The 20,727-nt window shown below is 43.2% G+C and overlaps 1 protein-coding gene across 8 annotated transcripts in view; it reads right to left on the bottom strand.

The window, feature by feature from the left end:
* UNC5D (unc-5 netrin receptor D) overlaps positions 1-20,727 on the bottom strand; it is a 930,366-nt gene that overhangs the window by 389,582 nt on the left and 520,057 nt on the right. For all 8 annotated transcript variants that reach the window (XM_077263128.1, XM_077263129.1, XM_077263131.1 and 5 more), the window contains exon 6: positions 9,729-9,896. In XM_077263128.1, the coding sequence (XP_077119243.1) occupies positions 9,729-9,896 (168 nt within the window). The remainder of the gene's footprint in view (positions 1-9,728; positions 9,897-20,727) is intronic.

Here is a 20,727-nt window from a genome sequence, read left to right as displayed (position 1 = left end):
CTTCTGATTACAATGTTGACCGGCATGGAAGTGACAGAGGAGCAAGGCTAAATAGCGACTCCCACATCCTGATGGAAACAGGTGAACAGAGACGATGATGCACACCAGTTCAATTCCACCAGTGGCCACCGGGGGAGCCCAAAATCCAATTTCACAACAGTACCCCCCCTCAAGGAGGGGGCACCGAACCCTCACCAGAACCACCAGGGCGATCAGGATGAGCCCTATGAAAGGCACGGACCAAATCGGAGGCATGAACATCAGAGGCAGTCACCCAAGAATTATCCTCCTGACCGTATCCCTTCCATTTGACCAGATACTGGAGTTTCCGTCTGGAAACACGGGAGTCCAAGATCTTTTCCACAACGTACTCCAACTCGCCCTCAACCAACACCGGAGCAGGAGGCTCAACGGAAGGCACAACCGGTACCTCATACCTGCGCAATAATGACCGATGAAAAACATTATGAATAGAAAAAGATGCAGGGAGGTCCAAACGGAAGGACACAGGGTTAAGAATCTCCAATATCTTGTACGGGCCGATGAACCGAGGCTTAAACTTGGGAGAAGAAACCCTCATAGGGACAAAACGAGAAGACAACCACACCAAGTCCCCAACACAAAGCCGAGGACCAACCCGACGCCGGCGGTTGGCAAAAAGCTGAGTCTTCTCCTGGGACAACTTCAAATTGTCCACTACCTGCCCCCAAATCTGATGCAACCTCTCCACCACAGCATCCACTCCAGGACAATCCGAAGATTCCACCTGACCAGAAGAAAATCGAGGATGAAACCCCGAATTACAGAAAAAGGGAGACACCAAGGTGGCAGAGCTGGCCCGATTATTGAGGGCAAACTCCGCTAAAGGCAAAAAAGCAACCCAATCATCCTGATCTGCAGACACAAAACACCTCAAATATGTCTCCAAGGTCTGATTCGTCCGCTCGGTCTGGCCATTAGTCTGAGGATGGAAAGCAGACGAGAAAGACAAATCTATGCCCATCCTAGCACAGAATGCTCGCCAAAATCTAGACACGAATTGGGTACCTCTGTCAGAAACGATATTCTCCGGAATACCATGCAAACGGACCACATTTTGAAAAAACAGAGGAACCAACTCGGAAGAAGAAGGCAACTTAGGCAGGGGACCAATCAGCAACATCAGCACCCTTCTTAGTCAAATCAGTCAATGGTTTAACAACATCAGAAAAACCAGCAATAAATCGACGATAAAAGTTAGCAAAGCCCAAAAATTTCTGAAGACTCTTAAGAGAAGAGGGTTGCGTCCAATCACAAATAGCCTGAACCTTGACAGGATCCATCTCGATGGAAGAGGGGGAAAAAATATATCCCAAAAAGGAAATCTTTTGAACCCCAAAAACGCACTTAGAACCCTTCACACACAAGGAATTAGACCGCAAAACCTGAAAAACCCTCCTGACCTGCTGGACATGAGAGTCCCAGTCATCCGAAAAAATCAAAATATCATCCAGATACACAATCATAAATTTATCCAAATAATCACGGAAAATGTCATGCATAAAGGACTGAAAGACTGAAGGGGCATTTGAAAGACCAAAAGGCATCACCAAATACTCAAAGTGGCCCTCGGGCGTATTAAATGCGGTTTTCCACTCATCCCCCTGCTTAATTTGCACCAAATTATACGCCCCACGGAGATCAATCTTAGAGAACCACTTGGCCCCCTTTATGCGAGCAAACAAATCAGTCAGCAGTGGCAACGGATATTGATATTTAACCGTGATTTTATTCAAAAGCCGATAATCAATGCACGGCCTCAAAGAGCCATCTTTCTTAGCCACAAAGAAAAAACCGGCTCCTAAGGGAGATGACGAAGGACGAATATGTCCCTTTTCCAAGGACTCCTTTATATATTCTCGCATAGCAGCATGTTCAGGCACAGACAGATTAAATAAACGACCCTTAGGGTATTTACTACCCGGAATCAAATCTATGGCACAATCGCACTCCCGGTGCGGAGGTAATGAACCAAGCTTAGGTTCTTCAAAAACGTCACGATATTCAGTCAAGAATTCAGGAATCTCAGAGGGAATAGATGATGAAATGGAAACCACAGGTACGTCCCCATGCGTCCCCTTACATCCCCAGCTTAACACAGACATAGCTTTCCAGTCAAGGACTGGGTTATGAGATTGCAGCCATGGCAATCCAAGCACCAACACATCATGTAGGTTATACAGCACAAGAAAGCGAATAATCTCCTGGTGATCCAGATTAATCCGCATAGTTACTTGTGTCCAGTATTGTGGTTTATTGCTAGCCAATGGGCTGGAGTCAATCCCCTTCAGGGGTATAGGAGTTTCAAGAGGCTCTAAATCATACCCACAGCGTTTGGCAAAGGACCAATCCATAAGACTCAAAGCGGCGCCAGAGTCGACATAGGCATCCGCGGTAATAGATGATAAGGAACAAATCAGGGTCACAGATAGAATAAACTTAGACTGTAAAGTGCCAATTGAAACAGACTTATCAAGCTTCTTAGTACGCTTAGAGCATGCTGATATAACATGAGTTGAATCACCGCAATAGAAGCACAACCCATTTTTTCGTCTAAAATTCTGCCGTTCACTTCTGGACAGAATTCTATCACATTGCATATTCTCTGGCGTCTTCTCAGTAGACACCGCCAAATGGTGCACAGGTTTGCGCTCCCGCAGACGCCTATCGATCTGGATAGCCATTGTCATGGACTCATTCAGACCCGCAGGCACAGGGAACCCCACCATAACATCCTTAATGGCATCAGAGAGACCCTCTCTGAAATTCGCCGCCAGGGCGCACTCATTCCACTGAGTAAGCACAGCCCATTTACGGAATTTCTGGCAATATATTTCAGCTTCGTCTTGCCCCTGAGATAGGGACATCAAGGCCTTTTCCGCCTGAAGTTCTAACTGAGGTTCCTCATAAAGCAACCCCAAGGCCAGAAAAAACGCATCCACATTGAGCAACGCAGGATCCCCTGGAGCCAATGCAAAAGCCCAATCCTGAGGGTCGCCCCGGAGCAAGGAAATTACAATCCTGACCTGCTGAGCAGGATCTCCTGCAGAGCGAGATTTCAGGGACAAAAACAACTTGCAATTATTTTTGAAATTTTGAAAGCAAGATCTATTCCCCGAGAAAAATTCAGGCAAAGGAATTCTAGGTTCAGATATAGGAACATGAACAACAAAATCTTGTAAATTTGATCTATGTTGGTTTGACTACCCGCCAACTAAAAGTACGGGTTAGGGAACACGTACTTGGAATACAGGCGGCCTCTGGCCACACGGATGGATCTATGCTCAAAACTCTACCAAGGCATTTCTGGGAGCTTCATGACTGTGATTCATCGCTATTGAAAGTTCGGGGCATAGATGCCCTGAAAATCAATATTAGAGGCGGCCAATTATCCAAACGGTTGGGTAAATTAGAAACACAATGGATATGGCGCCTCCAGACCGTCCAGCCGGACGGTCTGAATGAAAATTTATCCTTTGTCCCATTTTTGTGAGTCCACTGGTGGGTGTGTTTCCTAGCGGTGTTCTCTTCTAGCGTGTTTTTAATATTTGTTTTTAAAGGATTTTTTATCTTCTTTAGTAGTTCTGTTGTGGCATCTTCCGTGCGGGTCGTCTATCAAGCTACGTGAGGATACCACCATTGCTGGATTATGAACTGGACATCTTCGGTGGATAATTAAACTAAGTAGATGAGCACATATGTTTATAAATGTATAGATTTTGTCTAAATCTGGATATCTTTGTTACCATCCTTGTATATCTATTAGGACCCAATATACTATGTCTGAATGGACATTTGTTACTATACTATATCTATATGAATACCTGTTAATTTAATGCAGTTGGATTTACAACACTGTAATCATTTGGATACTAGTTGTTATAATAATATGTATATCGGGGATATGGATACTATATATATTCGTTTCTATAATGACTCTATATATGACATCTGTGTAATATGATATATGTGCAATGCCTGTTTTTTGCATATTGAAATATGGGTGTTTTCTGTCCTCCTTTCAACGTGTATACATATGTTTATTATATCCACTTGGCTCAACCCGCACATTTTTACCCTCCCCCCCCCCCTTCCCCCCCCTGATCCCTTTTTCCTCCCTTTCCCCTTCCCTTTTTCCCCCCTCCCCTTTTCCCCTTTTTTCCTTTATACATGTAGAAGGATGTTCCACAATGTAGTATTTAGTTTATCTATGATATGCTCCGGGTATATGTTAGGGTATATATCCTTGTTGTTTCCGTGCACTATGAGCCACTGATATTAGGACTGTTTTGTTGCAATATAATTTTTTGCTGTCACTATTTGTTATTATGTTTGTCAATTTTGATATTTTGTATATTTTTATTTTTATTTATACTATTGCGGCCATATGGTAATGTCTTTTGAGCCAATGTGGCATTGATTTGTGTGCGCATGGGCATATATGTCATTGTAATCTCCTGACATGAAGTTACCGTACTGTGATATCTCCTCTACCAATATGGCGTCCGCTCGATGCAATGCGCATGTGCATATGCGTCATTTCCGGTCTCGGACGCTGCAGGGCTGGTGACCCCGGATCACATGGGCCCATGTGTTTCCGGTGTCGCCGCACTGTGTGCGCCGATGACCGGCATTGATGATGCAATAGGAAGGAGACGTTTGGCGCAAATATGCCTAACCCGGTAGCTATAAATAGCAAATCCGTAAGCAGTACAGGTTACCCCTTGAGAAAGGCATCTAAGCCGAAACGCGCGTCGGGGAGGGCGCAGCAGCGAGTGCGGTGTGCTTTACATTCTCTTTATACCGGTATGTACTATTATTTAAATAATGACTATGGGTACTATTAGTTATTTGAAGTGGCAGCTAGGTCTGCATTACGTTGTCTATTCGGTACATTACTATTAACAAAGCATACTTTTATCTGCATCTGCATGCACCCGATTTATGCTTGTCGAGAATACTGTGAGGGATCCTTCCCTGCTATTCTGTCCACATTTTAACCTTAATAAAGATTGTTTTTCTATTTTGAATATAATTGGACTCTAGACTGCTGTTTGTCTTTCTGCTTTTTGTGTCCAGTATTGTGGTTTATTGCTAGCCAATGGGCTGGAGTCAATCCCCTTCAGGGGTATAGGAGTTTCAAGAGGCTCTAAATCATACCCACAGCGTTTGGCAAAGGACCAATCCATAAGACTCAAAGCGGCGCCAGAGTCGACATAGGCATCCGCGGTAATAGATGATAAGGAACAAATCAGGGTCACAGATAGAATAAACTTAGACTGTAAAGTGCCAATTGAAACAGACTTATCAAGCTTCTTAGTACGCTTAGAGCATGCTGATATAACATGAGTTGAATCACCGCAATAGAAGCACAACCCATTTTTTCGTCTAAAATTCTGCCGTTCACTTCTGGACAGAATTCTATCACATTGCATATTCTCTGGCGTCTTCTCAGTAGACACCGCCAAATGGTGCACAGGTTTGCGCTCCCGCAGACGCCTATCGATCTGGATAGCCATTGTCATGGACTCATTCAGACCCGCAGGCACAGGGAACCCCACCATAACATCCTTAATGGCATCAGAGAGACCCTCTCTGAAATTCGCCGCCAGGGCGCACTCATTCCACTGAGTAAGCACAGCCCATTTACGGAATTTCTGGCAATATATTTCAGCTTCGTCTTGCCCCTGAGATAGGGACATCAAGGCCTTTTCCGCCTGAAGTTCTAACTGAGGTTCCTCATAAAGCAACCCCAAGGCCAGAAAAAACGCATCCACATTGAGCAACGCAGGATCCCCTGGAGCCAATGCAAAAGCCCAATCCTGAGGGTCGCCCCGGAGCAAGGAAATTACAATCCTGACCTGCTGAGCAGGATCTCCTGCAGAGCGAGATTTCAGGGACAAAAACAACTTGCAATTATTTTTGAAATTTTGAAAGCAAGATCTATTCCCCGAGAAAAATTCAGGCAAAGGAATTCTAGGTTCAGATATAGGAACATGAACAACAAAATCTTGTAAATTTTGAACTTTCGTGGTGAGATTATTCAAACCTGCAGCTAAACTCTGAATATCCATTTTTAAACAGGTAAACACAGAGCCATTCCAGGATTAGAAGGAGAGAGAGAGAGAAAAAGGCTGCAATATAGGCAGACTTGCAAGAGATTCAATTACAAGCACACTAGAACTGAAAAAAAAAAAATAAAAATCTTCAGCAGACTACTCTTTTCTCTCCTTTCTCTGTCAATTAATTTAACCCTTTTTGGCCGGTCAAACTGTTATGGTTCTCAATGGCAAGAGAACATAGCCCAGCAAACATAAGAACTAGCTCTTGGAAGGATGGAAACTAAACTGACCATGAACTAAACCTGCCGCACAACTAACAGTAGCCGGGTAGCGTAGCCTGCGTTTTATCCCTAGACGCCCAGCGCCGGCCGGAGGACTAACTAATCCTGGCAGAGGAAAATATAGTCCTGGCTCACCTCTAGAGAAATTTCCCCGAAAGGCAGACAGAGGCCCCCACAAATATTGGCGGTGATTTTAGATGAAATGACAAACGTAGTATGAAAATAGGTTTAGCAAAATTGAGGTCCGCTTACTAGATAGCAGGAAGACAGAAAGGGCACTTTCATGGTCAGCTGAAAACCCTATAAAAACACCATCCTGAAATTACTTTAAGACTCTAGTATTAACTCATAACATCAGAGTGGCAATTTCAGATCACAAGAGCTTTCCAGACACAGAAACGAAACTACAGCTGTGAACTGGAACAAAATGCAAAAACAAACAAGGACTAAAGTCCAACTTAGCTGGGAGTTGTCTAGCAGCAGGAACATGCACAGAAAGGCTTCTGATTACAATGTTGACCGGCATGGAAGTGACAGAGGAGCAAGGCTAAATAGCGACTCCCACATCCTGATGGAAACAGGTGAACAGAGAGGATGATGCACACCAGTTCAATTCCACCAGTGGCCACCGGGGGAGCCCAAAATCCAATTTCACAACAGAGGTTCTACTCTTAGCTTTGCCTTGTTCTTGTTGGTTTGCCCTCCAGGAGGCTGTATATCCTGCTCTCAGTGTCTGTGTCCTTGCTTTGCCTTGTTTTGGTCTATCTGCCCTCCAGGTGTTAGGGCTAGCGGAACGCATCAAATGAATATAGAGATTTTATTATAATAGATGCGTTCGCAGCCCGGGGTCCACCGTGCAGGCGAACCTGCTGCTAGCAAACGGCGGAACAATATGGCGGTATGAGCTAACTCTGTTACTTCACAGAGTAGCCGTGAACTCAAAGCACTGTGCCCTGTTAGACTTCACAGTGGCACAGGCTAACTACTCAAACGAGAGTAGTCAGTGGTCATGCACGCACACAATACTCCTATCCGGAGATGCCAGCATTCTAGGGGCTTTTCTCAGCCAGGTCCCTGAATACACATACACACAAACTCCTCGCCAGAGGTGCCAGCATTCTAGGGGCTTATTTCAGCCGGGTCCCTGAACTCAATCATACATGACCACACTGGCGCAAAGTACATAACTTAGAACAATACTAGCGCATGGCCGTGCGGCCATGCGAGCCTTAAATAGTTGCAGCACGTACAGGACCTTAAGTTAGAAGGACCAATGAGAGGCTGCCACAGAGCGTGAGCACCTACAGGGCCTTCCTGAAGGACCAATGGCCTTAGCTGCAGTGTCTGATCATGTGACCCTCGATCTCCACTGAGAGATCTTACTCTGGGCATGCTCAGAACGAGAAAAGCAGGACTTAGTCCCAGAAGAGTCTGCTCGCCGCTTCCCAGCACTGACTCCAATGGCAGAAGCAGGAAAAGCAGCAGTAACTCTCTGTACAGAGTCAGACTGAGCAAGACGCTGGGACCGATGTCTCAGCTGAGCAGGCTCCACTGCGGCAGGAGAAGAATGGGAGACAGCAGCTGAGATGGCCCGAGATTCCCCCTGTGCAGAGGCGGGAACTCGACTCCTAACACCAGGAGGCAGAATATCCTGGTCCCTGTCTCTTTGTTCTTGTGCCTTGTCTCGTTCCATTACCTTGTCTGAACTTTGTCCTACCTTTGTCTCCTTGTCAGTGGCTTCCTTCCCTGCTGTGTCTTTCCTTGTGTCCTCTCTGTTTGCTTATGCTCCTCACTCTTGCGGCTCTGTCTGCTCTGTACCCTTCTGACTTTGCCTTTGCTCTGCTCTCTTGCAGCTTTACCTCTGCTCCGCACTCCTGCGGTTCTGCTTCGTTCTATTCTGCTCCTGCTGCAGAAATCTCTTGCTGCAGCTCCTCTCCGCATTTCTTGCAGTTCGGCTCTGCTTAGCTTCTGCTACTGTAGAAATCTCTTGCTGCAGCTCCTCTCCGCATTCCTTGCGGTTCCGCTCAGCTTAGCTTCTGTTGCTGCTCTATCTCTTGCTGCTCTACAGCTTCTATCCGCAGCCTTGCGGTTCTCTTCTTGTGTGAACAGGTCTCAACCTGTTCATTCATACTTCTTTCCTTCCTGCTTGTTTCTGTACCTGCACCTCCAATGTGAATAGGTCCCAACCTGTTCCTTCATACCTGTTCTTTCCTGTTGGCATCCGTACCTGCACCTCCTGTGTGAACAGGTCCCAACCTGTTCCTTCATACTTCATATCCATACCTGCACCTCCTGTGTGAACAGGTCCCTACCTGTTCCTTCATACACACCAACCTGCCAGCCCTGTGTCTCTGCCGTTCCTGCCATCCCTGTGCCTCTGCCGTTCCTGCCAGTCCTGTGTCTCTGCCAGCCCTGTGTTTCAGCCGTGCCAGCCTACTCATCTGAGTTTCATCCGTGCTCATCTGCTAGTCCTGCCTGATGCCTGCACCTGTCCTAGTGTTCCTGTTCTCCAAGTTGGATCAGCAGCCACAGCCAGACACCACCCTGGAGTAGCACCTGGCAGCTGCCTGCCGCACAAGCCTGACCTCACCATCAGAGGCTTCAGTGAAGACCAAGGCAGCTGTCATAGTTACGCCCCTTCCACGGTAGTCTGGTTCATGGCACAGTGGGGCCACAAACCCCCTGGCTCACGCCCACCAGTCAGGGCATGAGCATGACACCGAGCAACGAGTATACTCGCTCATCACTAATCCTATACCAATCTAACAAGACCTTACTTATTTTAACTGTCCTTGGTCATCAGCTATTCCTCCCGACACCCCCGTTAGGGAGAGATCACATCACATTCTGTACTTTTTTGAGTGTTCCATCTAAATAGCTGAAAAACAGTATTTTGACAAACCCCTGAATATAAAATGGGGCAAATTCTAAAATTTGGACTTTTTTATTTTCTTTTAAATTTTCTCAATCTTTTTTTCATGGCACAATGAAGACAGACATTACTTTAAATAAAAGGGACACTACAGGAAAGGTCAATTGTAGTTAAAAGGTTCATGTTTTAAACTCCAATTGCCTCATTTTAGTGAGTGGTTACAAAGGGGAGCGTCTGAATACTGTGTTTTGATTATTCAGACTGGACCACTGACCAAATGCCCAGCAGGAAGCAGACTGTGATCGTTTTCCTCCCTAACGCAAAGAGGGTTTTTTTTTTTTTTTACAAAGATGGCCATCTCACTCTTCTCACCTCAGGTAATTGTGAGGGAAGAAGAAAGTTAAGGATGGACACATCTATAACTTGGCAATTTTATATGAATAAAATACATTATACAAGTATGACGCCACTCACCTGGACATTGTGAGGAGCAGCTAACTTTCTGCATAGATGATCCTACGCAGAAGGTCCCGCCATTCAGAGGTGTTGGGTTAGTGCAGGTCCTGGAACGTTTCTGGACTCCACGGCCACAGCTTACACTGCATGCTGACCACTCTAGCCATGAGGACCACCCTCCGTTCACTATAACAAAGAAACAAATGTTGTATACTTATATGTATATATGTTGCTAAATATGTGCTAGGAATCCAGCTTATGAATTCATTAAAACCCATGACAACTGCTGTTATATAAAACAATGACATTTTACGGGGCAAGAATGTAGCTAGAGAATGCAGAAACCGGGCAATGAAATCCATCTGATGGCGGTATTCAGAATAAACAGCCTTTCTCATGACTTATTTACCTTAAAGCTTTAGTCAGACTCTTTTACTCCCCAATTTCCTTGACAGCTATTTTCCTCACAAGTATCCTGACATTTCTGTTACAAGAAACACATATTTCAGCCACAATCAATAGTTTCAGCCAGTGAACTTTTCATTTGGTCCTTCTTGGCTACAAGCTTACAGCATGCTGAGGGCTGACTGACAGTAGTAACCTGTCGGGAATTCCAAGGTTAGCACCTCAATATTTTTTTTTACAGGACTCACTATAATGGAACTATGAACTATCACTCACAGCTGAAGAAAAGCCTGTTCCGCTTCAGAAAGTTATAGTGAGTGCAGAATTGTAAGCAGTGAAATATATATATATATATATATATATATATATATATATATATATATATATATATATACAGTATATATATATATATATATATATATATATATATATATATATATATATATATATATATATATATATATATGTATATATATATTCACTTTACCAAATAAATATACAAATCAGTCATAACAATAAAACCACCTGTCAGGGTCATGATTAAAAATAGGCAGTGGTCAGCCAGTGCCTAGGACACTACAACATATCACTAGAAAATATTAATTCAGCCATGGTAAAGCAGCAACGTTTCGACCACAACTTGGTCTTTTTCAAGCTTGAAAAAGACCAAGTTGTGGTTGAAACGTTGCTGCTTTACCATGGCTGAATAAATATTTTCTTCTGATACTATTACACCTAGTTGGAGCGCTGTTCATTCGCTTTGGACTATTTGGGATATCTAGGAAGGTTCCCTGGACATGGAACGGGCGCCCCACTAAGTGAGTGCTGTCAGTCAACTTTTTGTTTACTTCTTCATATCACATGACTGAGATGCAATCTGAAGGAAAAAAATCTGTTAATATGGCTTTTGTGGCATTGCACCATTGCCGCAACATGAGTCTCTCTACTATGCATTGACTTGACCACCCAATGATGCCCATCTCATTCTATAAACCTTGACAGTAGTCTGTGGCTTCTACATGGGACAAGAAGTTCCACCTTTTACCTGGCGGTATCTGTGACTCTTTTTTTAATTAGCTTGCCTGGCGTGACATCAGCGTGATGACATGTGTTGTGCAAGGCCAGGAAATCAAAAGGAAAACCACAGATGCCGCCACATAAGAGACAGTACTCTCTCTTCCATTCAGCGGCCACAGACCATTGTCGTGGCTGACAGAATGGGGCATGCAAATAATTTCACATCGCCCTACTCACTAGGTATTATATACAAATGCTGTTTCCTACTGGATTTCAAGTGAGCAATAAGGATGAACGAAAGCATGTTGGATGTTTGGGTTCGCCGGGTTCAACCGACCTTTAGTCCAAAGTTCGATTTGGGTACCATAACTTACCCAGACTTTAGCCCAAACCCCATAGAATTTAATGGGGACCCGAGCTGCGTTGCTGTAAAATGGTCATAGTAAGGGCTAGGAGGCTGCCAAATGTGCTCTCTCTCTCCATGTTCAGACTTCAGCACTGGACACCACGTGTCCAGTACGAACCCTGAACTTTACAGTTCGGGTTCGCTCATCTCTAGTGAGCACTAGTAACAGCCCACACAAGCACTGACACTGCTTAGCAGAAGCTATAGGCTAACTCTGTTCTTGACGTCAATTGCTGTGGACAAGCAGTCTCAGTGCCTGTGCGTGCTGTAACTAGCACTTACTTCAAAGCAGTAGGAACCAGCATTGATTTCCCTGTTGCTATAGGTAGATGACTGTTTATCTCGGTGCCTCCTGTGGCTACTAACCTCCCCGTGTTCTGATCTATGCTCTTAACATAAAAATTCCACTTTCAATCTCTGACAGAAGTACGTAAATGGGACGCGCACCGATGCTCCCATTAGGCCCCAAAACATGATTGCATAGAGCCAATGGGTTACCATTGAATCCGGAGGCCTGCTGAAAGCATCAGTGGCTGCTATCTTGTTAGGTCTGTGCTCTAATTTACAGCCTGAGCTGCATAGGGGAATTAGGTTTTCAATATATATTGCAATCCAATGGTTTTGCAGTACATATTAAATGTGATAAGACAATTGCAGGTTCCTATAAGGGGTCTAAATGATAAAGTGAAAACATTTTTTTTTCAATTCTTAAATAAATATATATAGAAAAAACTGAATATATAACAAATTTAATCACTTGTTTCCCAATAATAATAAATTGGAAAAAAAAACCAGATATATATATATATTTGGGATCTTCAAGCCTATAAACGATCATTGTATAAACATAAAATTAATTGACCTGATTGGTAAAAGCCGTAACAAGGAAAAAAAAAACATGGCAAAATTGCAATTTTTCAATCACAACTCAAAATGAAATGAAAAATGTTAAATTTACCCAAATTAGCTTCAATAAAAACATCAGCTTGCTATGCAAAAACAAACCATCTCACAGCTCATTCGCTGAAAAAATTTAAATTTTACTAGGTTCGGAAAATGGCGATACAAACCAAAGATTTGTTTTATAAACTGCTGAATTTTTTACTGCGAGTTTGGTATCGCCGTAATCATACGGACCTGGAGAATTGAGGATAGGTCATCAGTGTTAAAGTAGTGAACAACCTCTTTAAAGATATCATTAGGAGGGGACTGATATAGAAATGGATCCAATTCGGCTGTATCTATGTCTGCAAATTCCTGTCTATGGGAACATTGGAGCTGCTCCCATTATTTAGTTTGATGTGATCGCCTCTGTTTTCTCTTGTCTTATATCAGTAAGACTGATACAGTATATGTCATATATTTTATTTCCTGTATTTTAGTATCTAGGTTTAAATGTCAAGAATTTTACATATCCACCTGTGGCATGAATACTTTTTTGCTTACTGGATTTTTTACTTAAAAAAAAAAGTGCGGCACCATCACGGGAATCCCCCAATTTTACATGACACACACTAGTTGTTTGATTTGTAGATGTGTTCATGGCTTGATTTGTAAATGAAGGCACATGAGTCCATAAGTGTACAGGTCTTGCCTATTTTACCCAATAATACATTGAATATCCACCTAATTTTTAGGCATCTGTGACTAGGGCTGAGCTACCAGATCTGACCCATAAACAAGATTGGTACCATTCTAGAAACAAAGGGAATCCTTTTTCTAATCCCAGATAACCCGTTAAACTGTGGGGCTGTATAGGCTAGGATATTTTATTATTTTGTTGATTTATTATATAGGATACTGAAGTAGGTAATTGTCAAATTCCATTGGAGATCCAAACCCTGTAAAATAAATTGAAAATAATTCATAGAGAGTTCTGACCCATTTAGGAAATAAAAGCACAAAAATGATGAATATTAATTTTGACATTTTCCACTTGCTTTGTAGCTGTGTAAAGTCTCCTGCCGAATGCAATTCCTCCTGGACCCTCGAGGCGAATCAATAGTAGGTTTAAAGCCATATGATTTGAAGAACAGTAGTGTACAAAAGTGTGTGATCAGTAGCTGGGGGGCACAATCTCTCCTGGCCCTAGGGCCACATTGTCAGATTAAAACAGTGCCGAAGGAAATAATATATTTTAAGGGGTATTACCGTTTGAGACATTGATGGTATATTGAAGGCACTGTATATGCCATTAATATTCTTTAAGTGCCGGTTCAAATTTGAAGACTCCTACTTTTTGAAAGAATGAAGGGCTCCTTCTTCCTTGTATTCTATATGAAATTGCAGAAATGACTTAGTGTATTTAGTATCATAAACCTAGGATTAATATACACAAACATTTGTATGGCAGCCTTTACACTTTATCTTTCTGGACTGTCACACAGGAGGCAAACCATCATTCCGGTGATATATAAGTGTAGCAAATGCCAAGCTTACTGTAGAATGCCAGTACTATTTGATCAAAGTGGCCACTAATCCACATGGAATTAAAATGTATGCATTTGCATGGGGGTTCAATTAATGACTACAGAGTCCACATGGTATTCGTCCATCACTACACCAGTCTATGCACTACTTATCATTTCTTAAATATGGAAAACACACGTGAGTGCCACCAGAAAAGAGACAAACATTTCTATGACCAGTGGGTTAAGGCCACACAGAATTGCATTGTGGACCTTATGTGGCCCTTGGTTGCATGTTGTGTCACCTAATTTATATGATAGATGCAATTCAGAAACAATATTTAATATTTAATTCCTTAACTAATTCGGGACTGTCCATAAACTGTAAACGTCTGGGCGGTCCACACTTATCTCAGCAGTGACATTCTAAGACATCAGTGCAGAGTAAGAGGCCTGCACAAGGTTGTGTACCTGTGGGGTCGGGCAACCGGCTCGAATAGACAGCCAGACTTCCCAAAGAAAAGACAAACTTGGATTATCACCATGTTTGCTGTCTGCATGACTTGATACATTATACTGAACCAACGATTGTGTACATAACTTAGGATGCACTGACAGTTCTTCCTCCCATGGAACTATTAATGATATGATTAGGTGTAGGGCGGGGAGCAGGAACATCTGGATCCTAGGAGATCAAGTCAGCTCAGATATAGGAATAAGGCTGAATTTTGAAAAGACATACTGATAGGTAACCTAGATTATGAGCCCCAATGGGGACAGTGATTATGTCTTTAAAGTGCTGTGGAATTAATGGCGCTATATAAGTGAGTAAAATAAATAAATACATTTCCCCTGTAACTGGGGTTAATGTCCCAGTCACAAGGGAAATATGCAACAAATAAAATGTATAAATATTTTAAGATGCCCCAAAGGTCTTTAAAGACTTTATAGCAAGTACAGTATGTGACATTAAAAAAAAAAAACTAATTAAAGAAAGCAAAAGAAAAACAAAAACTGAATAATGTTTTCTTTAGATTTTTGCCTGATACCATAAAAAATGTATCTATCATTATCTACATATATGTAAGATTAAACTAAACAACCATTGTCCCTATTACCATACTGGCACTTCCAATATATGTAAAGATATTTAACATGCAAATGAATTCCCATGTATCACAAAAAAAATGAATTAAAAATTCTGTGAATATCCAAACAAAAAAGGTTGTTAAAGTGGGAAAATGAACGTGTCCTGAACTAGTTAAAAGGCTATAGGTGCCTGCAAGAATAAGTGAACAAAAAATATTGTATTCCAACAATTGATGCTTCAAGGAATTAGCTTTGGGTATTATTGTATTTCACATTTTCCCAGTGCTATACCTGTAGGGAAGATAATCCTTACGAGGTAACTCTGTTGTAAAGCTAAAACTACTGTGTGATGTAAATGTTACCAGGGTGTTGTGATGATTGACAGATTCCCTTTAAATGTGCATCTGTCAGAGCCAGAACAGTGGAGAATGACGCACACGTGATGTAGACGCCCCAGGACTGCTCAATATGCTGCCGGTACACGGTGTTACGCACACACTGGGGCTGTCTGCACGTTTCTTCTCCATCCTTTAGCCTGATGCAGACACAGCTGGGCTTGAATTGTAGCTGTAGAGAGGTAAGAGGATAGAGAAGTGGATTCTGCAGTCCCTCAAGGCTTCACACCGTGGAATACAGTGTAAATAATATTGATCGTATGGAACTGCGGTTCAGGTATTTTTGGATCTCTCCACCACATACTGGTTTCTATTACATGCAGGCGTCATGCGTAACATTCTGGTAATTGTAGTAATTAATAGAATAACAGAATCTGAACTTCTTGTTCCATGGCTAATTTCCCTCCTGCAAGTCACAGCAGTTAATTGACAGCAGAACTGTAAACGTGAAAAAATCACAAATAAGTGGTCAAAAAATTCTAGAGCTCAGGCTCGGAACTTATTTATCAACATGGCTATGCTGTATATGGCACATTCTAGCCCCTACTAAATTAGATTAGAAGTCTTCCAGATTGACAAAAACTCAAGGCCAATGGTCAAAGTTTCTGGAGTTCTAAAACTAATTTACTGTATGCTTCTTCTACCTTCAAAAGGCTGTTCAATGATTTTGCCTATTTTAGAGTCTGTTCATATGGAGTTTTTTTGCATGGATTTTGAATAGGATGCACTTGAAAATCCACATCAAAGTGTATTTGAATAGTATTTGAAACATCATTAAAAGTGGATTTAAAAGAGGAAACGCTTCAACGTCTACATAAAAACTACTCTACATCTGCAGAACCCTACAACATTATTCATCCCACACTATGAATATCATAATTTTTGTCAACAATTGTTGTTTCTCCACCATCTCTCTTAAAAATAGCTAAAATAATAATAATAATTATAATAAGTGATCAAAAAGTCGTATTCATGGCACTCAAAATAGTACTAATAAAAGCTGCCACGTGCTGTGTCCAACTCACAGGCTTGTACAGCTTTAACAAACAAATTAAAAGTTACGGTTCTTGGAATATGATGACACAAACTATTTTTGTTTCCATATTTTTGGTTTTCTAGAAGAGGTCCCTGCATAAAGTACAAGTATATAGCTACTAGACTGTGGCCCGATTCTAATGCATCGGGTATTCTAGAATATGCATGTCCCCGTAGTATGTGATTCGCGGCAGACTGTGCCCGTCGCTGATTGGTCGAGGCAACCTTTATGACATCATCGTCGCCATGGCAACCATTATGACATCATCGTCGCCATGCTGTGCCCATCTCTGATTGGTCGAGGCCGCCCGACAAACCGTCGACCACTCCATATAAGGTATGGTCTACAAACCGCCAACCACTCCATATAAGGTATGGTCTACAAACCGCCGACCACTCCATATAAGGTATGGTCTACAAACCGCCGACCACTCCATATAAGGTATGGTCTACAAACCGCCGACCACTCCATATAAGGTATCCTGTTTGTAGACCATACCTTATATGGAGTGATTTCCAGGACAGACAGACAGACAGACAGACAGACAGACAGACAGAAAGACAGACAGACAGACAGACAGACAGACAGACAGACAGACGGAAAAACCCTTAGACAATTATATATATAGATGTATGAATCCTTGTGCAGTGAGCATCCTAAAGCATATGTGATAGAAGTGTAACTATGTTAAAGAAGTGCTCCCATTAAATCTTTTATTCTCTTTATAAATTGCAATCACTTACAATTGCTCATTTTGCCCTTTTACAAAGATAATTATTCTCTTTTCTCTGCTCTATGTAGAAACAGGAAGTTTCTTTTCCCTGCATCCCCCCCCTATTGAACTCCTGACCCAGCTGCTCAACTCCACCACCTACCAGTCAGGCCCGCGCTTAGTAACCCGATATTTACCCTGGTTACCATTGTAAAAGTAAAAAGTGCAGGAAGCTCTGAGCAGCAGCGCGTAACTCTGTGGACGCCGGGGGACGTGACAGACATCAGAAGGTGAGTATGTACTGTTTTTTTTTACTTTTACAATGGTAACCAGGGTAAATATCGGGTTACTAAGCGCGGCCCTGCACTTAGTAACCCGATGTTTACCCTGGTTACAAGTGAACACATCGCTGTATCGGCATCACACTAAAGTTCTGGACTTCTAGCTCCGACCAGCGATATCACAGCGGGATCCAGATCGCTACTGCGTGTCAAACACAACGAGATCTCTATCCAGGATGCTGCAACGTCAGGGATAGTCATCGTTCTCGCTGCAAAGTTGCTTAGTGTGAAGGTACCTTTACTGTGTATGTCTGTAATAGTGACTGTACATTGAGTGTGTTAAGCTTTGTTTATTGATGTGTGCTTATATGTTAATAGTGCTACTTAATCCCATCACCATTGTTTACCTTTTCTTGATGTTGGACTGAAAGATCCTGGGTAATTCTAAAAATAGCTTACATGCCTTGGGTATAAAAAAGACTCAGAGATCACATCCTGGAAGTCTGAAGTAATACAGAGCTTCCAGCCAGATATTCTGAAAACCACCCAACAGACAAGAGAAAGGACTGCAGCCAATTCATCATGGCACCATCACGAGGGACACTGATCTAGGATTCTATAGGATACAACCTAGGGGTTTTCGGCTCCAGTTGGAAAGACACAGATCTGATCCAGTGACCATCTCTGAGCCATGGATATGTTTGGATAAAGCCAGGGTTGGGACCCGCTGGTCGCCTGGTTCCATGGAGATGGTCAGTTAAGCCAGGTGGTGACTCTCATGTCAACTGGCTTTGGACCTTGTATGGACTCTATGGACAGTTCTTGGTCATCTCCCTATGCTTGTCATTACCCGTTCTCTGTGCGTTCATCCACAGATGGAGTAGCGACCCTGGGAGCTCTGACATCGTGTCATACTGGAAATACATGGAGACGCAGTGATCTTTTATATGCGCCCATGTGACTCTGGGAGCTCTGACATCGTGTCAACTGGCTTTGGACCTTGTATGGACTCTATGGACAGTTCTTGGTCATCTCCATATGCTTGTCGTTACCCCTTCCAGGGCCGGCTCCAGGTTTTTGAGGGCCCCGGGCGAAAGAGTCTCAGTGGGCCCCCCCCCCCCTTTAAAATATACCACGATTCATGATGCCCAGATACAGCGGAGAAATATAGGTATAGTACAATGCCAGATTTCACTTTTTACATGAGTGATAGCTATTGTAAATTCTGCAGTGTATATATACAGGGGAGAGGTACTGTGCAGTGTATATATACAGGAGGAGTGGTACTGTGCAGTGTATATATACAGGGGAGAGGTACTGTGCAGTGTATATATACAGGAGGAGCGGTACTGTGCAGTGTATATATACAGGGGAGAGGTACTGTACTGTGTATATATACAGGAGGAGAGTTACTGTGCAGTGTATATATACAGGGGAGAGGTACTGTGCAGTGTATATATACAGGAGGAGCGGTACTGTGCAGTGTATATATACAGGAGGAGAGGTACTGTGCGGTGTATATATAGAGGGGAGTGGTACTGTGCAGTGTATATATACAGGAGGAGTGGTACTGTGCAGTGTATATATACAGGAGGAGTGGTACTGTGCGGTGTATATATACAGGAGGAGTGGTACTGTGCAGTGTCTATATACAGGACAGGAGGAGTGGTACTGTGCGGTGTATATATACAGGAGGAGTGGTACTGTGCAGTGTATATATACAGGGGAGTGGTACTGTGCAGTGTATATATACAGGAGGAGTGGTGCTATGCAGTGTATATATACAGGAGGAGTGGTACTGTACAGTGTATATATACAGGAGGAGTGGTGCTATGCAGTGTATATATACAGGAGGAGTGGTACTGTGCAGTGTATATATACAGGGGAGTGGTACTGTACAGTGTATATATACAGGAGGAGTGGTGCTATGCAGTGTATATATACAGGAGGAGTGGTACTGTGCAGTGTATATATACAGGAGGAGTGGTACTGTGCAGTGTATATATACAGGGGAGTGGTACTGTACAGTGTATATATACAGGAGGAGTGGTGCTATGCAGTGTATATATACAGGAGGAGTGGTGCTATGCAGTGTATATATACAGGAGGAGTGGTACTGTGCAGTGTATATATACAGGAGGAGTGGTACTGTACAGTGTATATATACAGGAGGAGTGGTGCTATGCAGTGTATATATACAGGAGGAGTGGTACTGTGCAGTGTATATATACAGGAGGAGTGGTACTGTGCAGTGTATATATACAGGAGGAGTGGTGCTATGCAGTGTATATATACAGGAGGAGTGGTACTGTGCAGTGTATATATACAGGAGGAGTGGTACTGTACAGTGTATATATACAGGAGGAGTGGTGCTATGCAGTGTATATATACAGGAGGAGTGGTACTGTACAGTGTATATATACAGGAGGAGAGGTACTGTGCAGTGTATATATACAGGACAGGAGATATGGTAATGTGCAGTGTATATATACAGGACAGGAGGAGTGGTAATGTGCAGTGTATATATACAGGACAGGAGGAGTGGTACTGTGCAGTGTATATATACAGGACAGGAGGAGTGGTACTGTGCAGTGTATATATACAGGAGGAGTGGTGCTATGCAGTGTACATATACAGGACAGGAGTGGTACTGTACAGTGTATATATACAGGGGAGTGGTACTGTGCAGTGTATATACTTCAACAGCCGCCCAGCCCAGGCCCCCAGCACCTGTCCTGTATATATATTATATACACTGTATCTATACAGGCTGTGCTGGGGGCCTGGGCTGGGAGGCTGATGTAGTATATATATATCAGCTGCAGCCGCCCAGCCCATGGCCGCCCCAGGTCACCCAGTCCCAGACTGTCAGAACATACAGCGATATAGCATTGCCCTCACTCAGGTGCTGGTAGGAGCTCGGTCTCCTTGATAAGTTCAGGAGTGCACACAGTCAGGAGATTCAGAGCAGGAGAACTCTCCGCCCACAATGTCACGCTGGCTGTGTCCTTAATTAACCCCTATGTGTGCCTGGCCCTGCACTGACAGTGAGAAGATGCTTGTGCCAGCGCAAATTGAAAGGGTAGAAAGGGTTAAAGCAGCCAGATGGCTCTATGACTGTGTGAGTGGGCCCCCCTGTCTCGTCAGGGCCCCGGCAATTGCCCGGCTAGGCCGGGTGTTGACGCCGGCCCTGACCCCTTCTCTGTGCGTTCATCCACAGATGGAGTAGCGACCCTGGGAGCTCTGACATCAGGTCATACTGGAAATA

Source organism: Ranitomeya variabilis, chromosome 5, assembly GCF_051348905.1.
Source record: "Ranitomeya variabilis isolate aRanVar5 chromosome 5, aRanVar5.hap1, whole genome shotgun sequence".
NCBI classification, from domain to species: domain Eukaryota; kingdom Metazoa; phylum Chordata; class Amphibia; order Anura; family Dendrobatidae; genus Ranitomeya; species Ranitomeya variabilis.
This window is presented reverse-complemented; position numbering and strand designations above follow the sequence as displayed.